At 36.5% G+C, this 12,389-nt stretch overlaps 1 protein-coding gene across 6 annotated transcripts; it reads left to right on the top strand.

Annotated features, from left to right (window-relative positions):
- Positions 1-549: 549 nt before the first annotated feature.
- LOC7497758 (helicase-like transcription factor CHR28) lies at positions 550-12,014 on the top strand. Of its 6 annotated transcripts, XM_052454641.1 has the most exons (12): positions 550-722; positions 1,045-1,295; positions 1,467-1,631; positions 1,713-2,098; positions 3,246-3,317; positions 3,395-3,472; positions 3,585-4,485; positions 5,050-5,180; positions 8,460-8,675; positions 9,567-10,094; positions 10,490-10,699; positions 11,580-12,014. In XM_052454641.1, exons 2-12 carry the CDS (start codon positions 1,133-1,135, stop codon positions 11,682-11,684), a joined length of 2,955 nt encoding a protein of 984 aa, XP_052310601.1. In that variant the 5' UTR covers positions 550-722; positions 1,045-1,132; the 3' UTR covers positions 11,685-12,014. The 6 variants fall into 6 exon arrangements, with proteins under 6 accessions (XP_052310601.1, XP_024461039.2, XP_024461042.2 ...); XM_024605271.2 differs by having other exon boundaries at positions 1,467-2,098; XM_024605272.2 differs by having other exon boundaries at positions 565-722; positions 1,036-1,295; positions 1,467-2,098.
- The last annotated feature ends 375 nt before the right edge of the window (positions 12,015-12,389 follow it).

The raw sequence follows: 12,389 nt of genomic DNA, 5'->3' as shown, positions 1-12,389 counted from the left end.
ACCACGATCTTCATGGTATTATATTTACTGCACCGATTAACAAAGGGTCCCGTCCATTTAAATGTTTTTTTTTCCTTTTAAAAAATAATTTAAAGATCAAATAGTAAGGGCTGCTAGCTAATCCAATTCATTTCTATATCTATATTCTAAACAGATTAATTAAATTCAAGTCATAAGAATGGTAAAGATGACTGCCCACTTAAACTAAACCCCTGCCCTGCATCTATCCGTGTCGTAAAATTGATAATAACTATTTATTATTATTATTATTATTATTGATCATATGGTTATTATCAATCCTTAAAACTTGTTCCTCTTACCTTTAAATCACACATCCTAACTGTTTTGTTTATAGTGTATTTATTCTCATAGTTTTCATAAAACTAAACTATATAATTGATGTTCCATTTCTTGAATAATCCATTCCCACTTTTTTTTATTTTTTTTATTTCTACCTCCTAATTTTTTTATTTATTTTTTAACCGTTGAGGAACAAAATTAATCTTCTCTTTATACACACATAAATAAATAAATCTCGTGAGATTATAACAAGCCGTAAAACGACGGCATCTCTTTCACTCCTTTCTACGTTTTTTAAACTCTCTCTCTCCCCACCACAAGTACACAACACAACACCTTGCAAGTGCTTTGCTTTGCTTTGCTTTTGTCCCTGCAAAACCCTAATTTTCAATCCACGATGATTGGTCCTTTCACAATCACAGGTAGGGTTCTACTACTCTCGTTCTCTCTTTCTCAAACTCAATTTCAAGTCTAAATCTCGATGCTATTAATTAATTATTGTTTCTTTGCCCTGGATGTCTCCATCTTTCAATGTATTATTCTGCTTTTTTTAATATGCTGATTGCTGTAATGTCTCTCCAACGGGTCTTGCCTATTTTGCTCACTCCTCTTATAAAAAAAAAGATAAACCTAAACTTTTCTTAATTAGTATCTAATGTACACGTTAGATGGAAAATTGCAATGCCATTTCTTTTGAGGAATGTTTTCAAAAAATGAATTTTTTTTTCTTGCAAGTAAATGCAGGTTGACGAATTATTTTGCTAATTTAATTTGGCTGAAGAAAGGGAAGATTTTAGTTGACGATAGGGGGATTGATCCTCATAAAAGCTCAATGGCTGCTATAAGTCCTATAGAAATCAGTTCATCTGATAGTGATTTCAATTTTACTGACGATGATGAGGTTGAAATATCGCCTGTAAATGCAAGGGACTCTGCCAATACCAGGACGCTTCCGGATTGGGCTACTGCTCATCCCACAACCTCAAGATATACAGGTCGGTCTCATTGAATTTTGCTATACCACCAAGGACTGACTTTCCCGCTTCTTCTTTTCATTCCCTATTTATCTAAACTTCACTCTCACATTGCTATACGTAAATGGCCGATCTCACCAAAGTTGAATGTATTACTAATCTTGGTGACAATGAACTAAATTTGCATTGCAGGTTATGGCGGGCAGACACAAAATGCCTCCCCTCTTAAAAGACCATATGCTTCAAATGGGAGTAGTTCATCAAATGTAAATGACCTTTCATGGATGAAGATCCACGGTCAACCTACCAACGGTGCCAACATTAGAGACACAAGTTGGCCTAGTGCTCGAGGCGATGGTACTCGGCATTTTATAGGGACTGGGAATGTGGGTCAGCCTCGGGCTGTTAATTCTCAAATTGCTAATGTTTCTGGTGCAGATTACGAGAAGCTTTCATCCCAACAGGCTTTAAAGAGGACCCTTCCGTCATCTCTTCATCCATCTGAACCGAGTAATAAAGCAAACAACACGGTAGAGAATGCCAGCAGCAGTGGGTCTCGTGATATCTATGGAAATGCTTATCATCTTGCAGGACCAAGTGTAACTAATAGCAGGGGTTATACGAGAGACATTCACAGCAAGCGCAATAATGATGATATTATGATGTATGAAAATAACGGAAGCAGGATCCCACCTCCATCTTTTATGCATGGAAAACCTTCTGCACAATTTCCTGGTCCAAGTGAACCTGTGTATCACTCCATGGCTGGGGATGAAAATGCTGCTGGAACGGACGAGAGACTGGTCTATCAAGCGGCACTGGAAGTATGTGGAGTTAATTTTACCTTTATTTTAATTGCTTATATTGTATAAACAGGATTTGGGGTTTCCTCTTTGCTGGTTACGAGCATAATTTTGATTTCATAGCAACTCATTTTCGGTCATTGTCTTTTTTTTCATACTATAACTAGCATTTCTTTTCAAGTGTTGGTAGGGCTGTAATAGAGTTGAGCTCAGCCAAGCAGCATGTTGTTCAAGTTTGGTTGTTTTAGATGTAAACTGAGCCTGAACACACCTCAACCTTAACATTAATTGCAAAAAACTTTCAAGTTTTGTTTGCTAAGAGCTTGGACTTGTTCAGAAGCATAACTGATGAAGCAAACCCGGACAATTTTGACTTGTTTTTGATTCGTACCAACATTTTATTTTACTTAATAATGCACATGAACTTATGTTCATATTTCAGAAAGCTATCGATTACGTTCTTTTATTATATTTTGGAACTGTAACCTGTCCATTTTAATTTTAGTTTATGGTCATATGAAATTTAGCATTTTTGTGATAGTATTATTACATAATTACCTGGTACAGAAAAAAAATGTGCTTCTCTGTCCTGATTATCTGGAGCCAAGAAAAACTATTCAAGCCTAGTTTTCATAACAATCAAGTTTTAGTTTGTGTAACATTTTGTTTGGCTAGTGACAGCGTTTTTCCAAGAAAACACGTGTGGAGTTTTTTTGTCACTTGGTCTATCTTAGAGCCCAGCATTGCCAGATCGCTGTTATCTCTAAACTCTCATAAAACGAATGACTTGATTTCTGTGTTCATGAAGAGATATTGAGCTCTTATCAATTTTAATTTCCTATGTTTTCCACTTTGGGGACCTAACAAACAACAAATACAGCTGTACTCAATCTTTGACTTGCATGCCTTACTTTTTATGTACAGTTCTAGGTGAGTACCATCCACCATGATTTATAGGCTTATTTCTGTCTCCGCTGCTGGTATCTGGGCCCATTTGTTTTTGCGGGGCACCGCAAAAACAAACATAGCCTTACTTGTTTTAAAACTTTTGAGTATAACAAACAAAATTATGCTAGTTCTTTTCTTAATATTTCAAGTTGCTGGGAGACAAGTCAATGTTTGAAGTTCTTGAAAATTTTATAAAGATGATGGACATTTATTCTTGCAGGATCTTAATCAACCAAAAGTTGAAGCTAATCTACCTGATGGTCTTATGTCTGTGCCTCTTCTCAGACATCAGGTTTTACCATTTTACTGATAATCTACAAGTTGGTTAGTGTATTTTACATTTTTCATTGAAGTTGTTTTATTTTACAGAAAATTGCTTTGGCATGGATGCTTCAGAAGGAAACAAGAAGCTTGCATTGTCTAGGTGGAATTTTAGCTGATGATCAGGTTATGCATTTAGAGAAGTCCATTTTATTCTTATTGCGTTTGTTCATGATTAATTCTTTTTTTGGTTTAGACCTACATATCTGCCATCACTCATTATGATCTCATACTCCAGGGCCTTGGTAAAACAATCTCAATGATTGCCCTTGTACAAATGCAAAAGTCTTTGGAGACAAAATCGAAGTCTGAAGATCAGCGCAATCACAAAACTGAAGCATTGAATTTGGATGACGATGATGATAATGGAACTCTTGTCTTGGATAAAGACAAGCAGACTAGAGAGTCGGCTGATATTAAATCTACCCCAGAAGCTGGTTCTTCTACAAAGGCAATTAGTAGACGTAGACCAGCAGCAGGTACACTAGTGGTGTGTCCGGCGAGTGTTCTCCGACAATGGGCCCGGGAGCTGGATGATAAAGTTGCTGATGGAGCCAAACTTTCTGTCCTGATCTATCATGGTGGCAATCGTACAAGGAGTCCTGATGAATTGGCTAAACATGATGTGGTTTTGACTACATATTCAATTGTAACTAATGAAGTTCCAAAACAGCCTTTGGTTGATGAGGATGAGGCTGATGATAAAAATGGTGAAAAGCATGGATTATCTTCGGAGTTTTCAAATAATAAGAAGAGGAAGAAGACTTCTAAAGTCAGCAAGAAGAGAGGCAGAAAGGGAATGGATAGTTCCTCTATTGATTGTGACTTCGGTGCACTTGCTAGAGTGAGCTGGTCTAGGGTGATACTGGATGAAGCTCAAACTATAAAAAATCACCGAACTCAAGTAGCTCGAGCCTGCTGCAGCCTTCGTGCCAAAAGAAGGTGGTGCTTATCTGGAACACCTATACAAAACTCAATTGATGATTTATACAGCTACTTCAGATTCCTCAGATACGACCCTTACGCTGTTTACAAATCATTTTACAATACCATTAAAGTTCCTATATCCAGAAACTCATTGCATGGTTACAAGAAGCTGCAGGCAGTTCTAAGGGCTATAATGCTGCGTCGTACAAAAGGTGATCGCTCTCGTTCTTTGGATCAATGTAGTTGGGGGGGGGGGGGGTTTACCTAAAAAAATCATACTTTTTTTTTTTAATGTCAAGCACTTCTACATGAGACCTGTGCAGTTGGTTTCTCTCTTTTGATTTCCTTTCAGGAGTATAATCATGCTGCGTGTTTATCATACTCAAATATTTTATAGCAGCATCTTTTATTCATCACATATAAATGAGATAAAGATGGTAATTCTCGGCAGGATGAATGGGAAGAGTTTATGGGTTGCTTAAAGGCCTGCCTCTTGAACTTTCTGATTTGAATTTCATTTTATTGGTTTCGTGAATAATTAAGAACATGGATATTCGTGAACGATTTCTTTCACAGGGATGTTAAATATTTGCTTTATAATTTTATCAGCTTTATTTAGATTGTATCTTGACAAACACATATTTATTCAAACTTGAGTTTTTATGTTAAATCCTTTGAAACTGTGTTCCATTGCTTTAATGTTGTCACATAACAGAGATGCGATTTTTGTGCAAGCATTTCTTCTAACATAATATTTGTTGCTAAATGTGATATAGCAACATTGATTGATGGGCAGCCTATAATTAACCTGCCACCAAAATCAATCTGCTTGACAAAGGTAGACTTCTCAACTGAGGAGCGGGCTTTCTATACTCGGCTAGAAGCAGATTCTCGTTCTAAATTCAAGGTACTTTTTACCCCACTTAGTTACTTTGTCAAGCCAAATTGTATTTGATATTTTCTTTCCCTACTGAATTAGCTAGTGTTTTGATTCAACCAACCAATATGTTGTTGAAATCAGCACTATTCTGTTTTTTTTTTTTTAATTTTTTTCTTTGGGATTTATCATGCATGTGGGATATTAGGAAACTGATTAAGTAATAACTATGTCTATCTAAATTGTAATTGCAATGTCATCAGAAAATAAGGCCAGTCCATATTGTAAATAGAGAAGGCCAGGGAAAGCTACTCTTGGAAGGGAATTAAATATGCCGTTTTGATTGAGAAAACTATAACATTATGATGTAGAACAATTATTCTAGAAGTTCATGGACCAGATTGACAAGGCCAAGCCTGAAAAGAAGTCCACAAAGAAACTCGAAAGTATCTCATATGAAGGGTGTGTTTCCCAAAAATTTTGAATTTTTTTTTTGCTTAAAATGAAATTTTTTTAATGTTTTTAGATCGTTTTGATGTGTTGATGCTAAAAATAATTTTTTTAAAATAAGAAAACTTCATTTTGATACATTTCTAAGCAAAAAACACTTTGAACCGCCACCGCTACCACAATCCCAAACAAGCCCGAAGCCTAAAGTTACTATTTTCCTGTTTTAATTATTTTCCTAGTTAATTTTGGGTTTTAATTATTTGTTTCCTTTTTAGCTTAGTACTTATAATTTAATTAGTATTTTACTATTTATAAATCCTAAAGCTACATGAATTCTATTTATTAAATAAGTTTTAATTAGGAATCCATTCCTATAAAGAATTTTATTACTAATAAAAATAAGGAGTCTAGTTTATTTTATGGAGATCAAGATTATTATTCAAATTCAATAAAAATATTAGTGAACTTTCTCTAAATTTCTCAATAGTTTGGTCTGTAACCTTAGGGCTTAAGAACCCTAGTTTTATCTTTGCTATACGTTGCGTCAGATGATATTAGGCTGGTTAACATTCGGGTCGATGGCGAACTGTGAAGAGGATCATGGAGAAGTTGGTGGCTACTATCTCCGTGACGTTGATAAGGGGATGCAAGCTGTTTGAGATCAGCTGAATTGCCATTCAGTAGCGATAACAACTTTAAAGGGGCGAATGCAAAATGAGTTTGACGACGTCAATGCTAGAGTTGATGACCAGGCTTGAGGCACTAAGGCTGCGCACAAATATGAACCGGGGAGGAAGATAGGCATGTGCCGGGGTTGATGCCCGTGGCCAACCTGTCATTGAACCAGTTCGTGCAAGTCCTCGTGGTCAGTATGACTACGATATTCATATGGTGAAGAATATCTATTTTGGTTGATGGAAGGCGCAAATAGGAATTGCAAAGAGGAGAGGAATATACTTGGAGACATACTTCGGGGTCTACCTTACCTTAGATCTATTTCTAAAATTCCATCTAGACAACCACTTATCTATGTGAAGGGTATAAACTAGATGGAGGCTGTGGGACCTTGTCAATTCAAGACAAACAACCACAACCCGAGAGACAAAAATCGATCAACGTGATTGAAGGTTAGTATGAGCAAGAACTTTTCGATGACCAGGATTTTCTATGCGAACCTGAAAGAGATGATGAAAAAGAATTATATGATGATGAAGATCTTGCAAACAAGAACATGGAGGGCCCGATAATTTCTGACAAGTCTTCCGGAGATATTATGAAAGATTATTTTGGTGTTCCTTTAAAAACAACAGTTGAAGTATTGAAGGACATAGATAATGGTGAACTCAAGTTTGAAGTAGAAAAATGCGGGAATGAACTATAAATGACCTTCATAAGAACAAAAAGTGTAACATTAGATATGAATTTTTTCTTATTATACACGCACTATAAATTAAAATTTAAAGTTTATAGGTCAAAGACTTGCTATTTTGTGAATAAGTTAGCTACAATAATATATTTGAACTATTGTTTCTTTGGGGTGGAAGAATTCAATTTCTGATAGATAACTCGAGGACAAGTTTTTCTTAAGTGGGAGAGGTTGACGTAGAACAATTATCCCAAAAGTTTATGGACCAGATTGACAAGGCCAAGTCTAAAAAGAAGTCCACAAAGAAACCGAGAAGCATTTCATATGAAGCTCGAAGTTACTATTTTCCTGTTTTAATTATTTTTCTAATTAATTTTGGATTTTAATATCTGTTTCCTACTTGACTTGAGACTTTTAATTTAATTAATATTTTATTATTTAGGAATCCTAATGCTAGATGAATTCTATTAATTAGTTAAGTTTTAATTAAGAATTCTTTCCTATAAAGAATTTTAGTACTAGTATAAATATGAATGTCTATTTTATTTTATGGAGATCAAGATTATTATTCAAATTCAATAAAAATATCAAAGAATTTTCTCCAAATTTCTCTACAATTCGGTCTGTAATCTTAGAACCTGAGAATCCTAGTTTTATCTTTGCTATACGTTGCATCACATTAATGCAACAAATATCTATTGGTTTAATACAGTTTCCAAACACTTTCTTTCCCACCATTTTTAGAGATTGCAATAATCTTCAAATGCTAAATTTCCTACTTTACCATTGCAATACCACATTCATTTGCTATGGTACCTTGGCATCATGATCACCTCTGTATGCCAGACTCAAAGAACTACTAGTATCAATACTACTTCATATATGGCTGTTAAAATTGCTGTTGAAGCTTGCAAAATTGGAAGCACTTGTGCAAAATTCTGCTTTAGAAAACATGTTGCATTTGCTTTCTTGTATTTGCATATTTCTTTTGTTCTAAATCACAATTTGCTTATTAATCATGGATTCTTGCAAAATAAATAAAGAAAATTAAGCACTATCTTTATCATGATGCATTTGGTTTCTTGTTTTTTTTCCCCCACATCATGATTCCCTTTACATGTTGCATATGTTGTTGAAATCAGCACTATTCTTGTATTTGCATATTCAATAAATATGGCAGGGCTGTCTTTATTTTGGGGTTAATGGACAGAGATAATTATGACCAAGAAATTAAGCACCATTTCTACGATGTTCCCTCCTGTTTGTGTGATAAAACTTATCATGATGCTCCATTCCTGAACGCACATATTGGTGCTAGACTGACATTTATTGCCTGATGGTACTGGGTTTTAAAACATGCTAAAAATATTGAAGGCCCATCCACTTTCACAGAGGATTCTTTTCTCGTATTTTGGAGATCGATTTCTGCTTTATTGAATACTAGGCATTTTGAATTATCATGTATCTTAACGTTATAGGTTTCTATCTTTCAGGCTTATGCCGCTGCTGGCACAGTGAACCAAAATTATGCAAATATACTTTTGATGCTTTTGCGACTTCGCCAGGCTTGTGACCATCCACTTCTTGTTAAAGGTTTTAATTCTGAATCTGTAGAAAAAGATTCAGCTGAAATGGCAAATCAACTTCCCAGGGAGATGGTGGTGGATCTATTGAATCGCGTGACCTCTGCCCTCTGTCGTGTATGCAATGTGAGTCATCTTAAAAACCCGGACTGCTTTCCCAAATATTCAATGCCCCTTGTAAGATCTTGTTGGGCTTTCTCTTTGCTGTTGCCATAGAACAACTGGTGTTGAATATCATCTCTGTTGCACCCCCCGCGCTTCTTGTCTCTCGTCTATTGTTGCTTTGTTTGTGATGCATTTGTTGATGGATTTTTTACATGTGAGAGCTTCGAAGTCTTGCAGTGAAAATAGCGCCTAGCTTCTGATTTTGAGTATCTACCTGCAATAATAATCTGTTTGATGATTTGAACTACTAGGAAAAGCGGAGTTAATCTGTGGGGTATTATAATGGTCTTTGATCCATGGGCCAAGCTCCTTCACATAGTTGAATGCAAATCATATTTTGCTTGAGCAACTTAAAAAGCTTTGCACAGTGCATTCTTATTGTTTATCCTCTGCCGACCATGCTTAATAAACTTGTTGAAATTGTCCCAATTCATGCCTGTGCTGGCTGCTGGCAGGCATGTTTCAACTGCTCCTAGACATTGTTTGTTCGGTACTATTTTAATCCTGTTAGTATCTGTGAAAACACAAATTTTCACCAACGAGAACCCTAAATCCTTGTTGCTAATGTACTTCTTTGCCAATCATGTTAGTGTGTAGTTCTTTTCTGGAAATGCTTGTTCCATGCCACTTAGTTCTTTTCTGGAAATGCCTGTTCCATGTCACTTGGTGATTGCACCTTTTTCAGCATTTAGTGATTGCATCTTTGTCTATGCCACCTTAGAGGAATCTCTTTTTGGAGTGTGAGTATGTACCTGCTTTAAATTAATTAACAGCATCTGACTAGTGAAAACAAACACTGTACCATCCTGCATCAGACTGGTCTAATTTTTCTATTGTATGATGGTCCTACAGGATCCGCCTGAGGACTCTGTTGTTACCATGTGTGGCCATGTTTTCTGCAATCAATGTGTATCAGAATACTTGACAGGAGATGATAATACATGCCCTGCTTCTGACTGTAAAGAACAACTTGGTTCTGATGTTGTTTTCTCTGAAGCTACTCTTAGAAGAAGAATCTCTGACACCTTTGATGCTAGTTCCTCACATTCCAAATTTGATGATAAGTCAATAGTCCTTCAGCATGAGTATAATTCCTCAAAAATCAAAGCTGTTCTTGAGGTTATTCAGTCACATTGTAAGGCAGGGAGTCCAATTTCAGAGTTTAATGGTTCTGCAGGATGCATTGAAACATCGATGGCATATTCAAGGTTGTCAACTGAAGGACCTATAAAAGCAATTGTTTTCTCCCAGTGGACTAGCATGTTGGATCTGGTTGAGTTTTCATTGAATCAGCATTGTATCCAGTATAGGAGGCTTGATGGTACAATGACTCTAAGTTCAAGAGATAAGGCTGTTAAAGATTTCAACACTGATCCTGAGGTTTGCCCCCAACCTCATGAATTCTCAAAATAATCTTATTTCATGAAGGTGTTTTCTTCATCTATTCCAAACGGGATACCTGTTAATTATCAAGACCTCTAGCTGACAAACAGAGTACCATGTCATATACACTATTTAATAGCTAGCCAAATCATGCAATACTAAAGTCCTCTGTCAAATTGATGACATTGCGCGTGGTGATCATTCCTGAAGCCATAAATTTTGCATTGCATTCAGCATCTGAATGATTCAAGTTTATAATATTGATGACATTGCACATGATGATTGTTCCTGGTGCCTTAACTTTTTCATTACATTCGTTCAGTATCTGAATGATTCAAGTTTATTGTCTTGGCATTGTCTTTCAACATCAGAACGATTGAAATTTATTGCAGGTAACTGTGATGCTAATGTCCCTGAAGGCAGGAAACCTAGGTTTGAATATGGTGGCTGCATGCCATGTCATCCTTCTGGATCTTTGGTGGAATCCAACCACTGAGGATCAGGCTATTGATCGAGCCCATAGGATTGGACAGACCCGTCCTGTTACAGTAACACGACTTACCATAAAAGACACCGTTGAAGATAGAATATTAGCTCTTCAGGTATTATTTCTTTCTACAGGTCATTGCTTCTGCCTTTACATATCTGGATTACTGTTTAATGTGATTCCTGTGGTTTGCTACCTGGGGAGCCTAGATGTTACTCAGGTTAAAGAGGGAAGTTTTTGTTGTATTTTCTTTCAACTAATTCTGAATCTTTCATTTCTCTTTTTGTTATCTCTTCTAAATATCATATACCAACACCAATCCAGAATAGGCAGGAAGTCTGGGAGTGGAAAGGGTTTTTTTTTTTTGGTTTGTCAGGAACAGTGAATCCCTGAACAGAACCACACGGGATTCTGTTAATTCTCAAAATACCAATGTTCAGGTTTACTGTGCCTTGCACTTGATAAATCCAAGAGAATTGCCTTTTCCTTTATTTTTATCGAGGAAAGTTATCAGAGAGAAAAGTTGAGGACTAACGATGCATGCTATAAAATACGAGTACATTAAATCAAGGTGGAATGTAATTATAGAAACGAAATGGTTATTAGCCAATTATGGTCCTTTTGAAGTTCTTCTTAGGGTAAATTTGGAAACAGCATTACCATTCAACATTTCATCTTGAAATAGCTACTTGTACGAGTTAAGACTTGGTAGCCATGTGACTTAATCTTATTAAATATGTCTAGAAGACAACCTGTTGCACTTCCAGGGTGGTAGATGAGTACGGCAGTTTTGGAGGTGCCAGATGCTCAAGCCTTTGTAAATGACAATGATAATATTACTTGTAATCTTGAAGCGTGATCTAATGCTGCTTCTTCCTTATTTTTTGGGGGGGTGAATTTGGGTGCCTGCTTGTATGTGCATTTCTCTGCAATCTTATATTTGAAGTTTTGACTCTGGTTTTGTAAGATGATTTGGTGCTAATCACTATTTGCAGGACGAGAAGAGAAAAATGGTTGCATCTGCATTTGGCGAAGATCAAAGTGGGGGTTCAGCTACTCGTCTTACTGTGGAAGATCTCAAATATCTATTTATGGTCTAGGACACCGCCCCAATTCATTCACTTTGCATCTCATCGCCATCTATTTCTTACTCGACTAGGAAAATGCTCCGGGGCAAGTGTGACATGATTTTTAACCAGTTAGGAAGTCAGGAGGGATCTAGTGGCTGCACTTGTGAATGCCTACCACCCTTGTTGTAGCTCAAATCAAAATCGTGGGGGTTGGCATGTTTTTGGATGTTCTTTTTTTTTTTTTTGAGAGCCATAATTGGCATTTTTGCTTTCATCAAGTGCAGAGGACACCGAAGGCAAAACTATTTGTAAATATTATCATAACTGCCTCATGTATATCAAGCAATTTGTTTGTGCAAATGCATCGAGAGAGAGTGTGTGGTGTGTGTACTATCTACATACAGACACCGAGGCCTGGTCATGACCTGGTGGTTTCAAGGGAGACGGAGAAACACATTAAATAAAATAAAATAAAAAGTATATCTTTGCCATCAACGAGGACCAGTGCACCTTGACCATCGGGGACAAGTTTCTCTTTCAATATTCGATCACGATTCAAAGCAGCTTAGCACATCCCAGATCCAAACCCCCTCCATTTCTTGTATGTTTTTTTAGCTTGAATTGTAGTTTTCACACGCGTGGACACAGAATGGTCATCCTACTCTCAGATCAATGATCCATTAGCTTGTAATGATCTAGTAGCTTGACCGAATGCACCCAATTTGGTAACTTGCT

This window comes from Populus trichocarpa, chromosome 7, assembly GCF_000002775.5.
Source record: "Populus trichocarpa isolate Nisqually-1 chromosome 7, P.trichocarpa_v4.1, whole genome shotgun sequence".
NCBI classification, from domain to species: domain Eukaryota; kingdom Viridiplantae; phylum Streptophyta; class Magnoliopsida; order Malpighiales; family Salicaceae; genus Populus; species Populus trichocarpa.
This window is presented reverse-complemented; position numbering and strand designations above follow the sequence as displayed.

Excerpts from the sequence above, each read along its gene's own strand:
- LOC7497758 (XM_024605271.2), top strand. The coding sequence starts at position 1,133 with ATGGCTGCTATAAGTCCTATAGAAATCAGTTCATCTGATAGTGATTTC. Across the intron at positions 4,486-5,049 it reads AATGCTGCGTCGTACAAAAG|CAACATTGATTGATGGGCAG; the intron begins GTGATCGCTCTC and ends AATGTGATATAG. Across the intron at positions 10,095-10,489 it reads ATTTCAACACTGATCCTGAG|GTAACTGTGATGCTAATGTC; the intron begins GTTTGCCCCCAA and ends AATTTATTGCAG.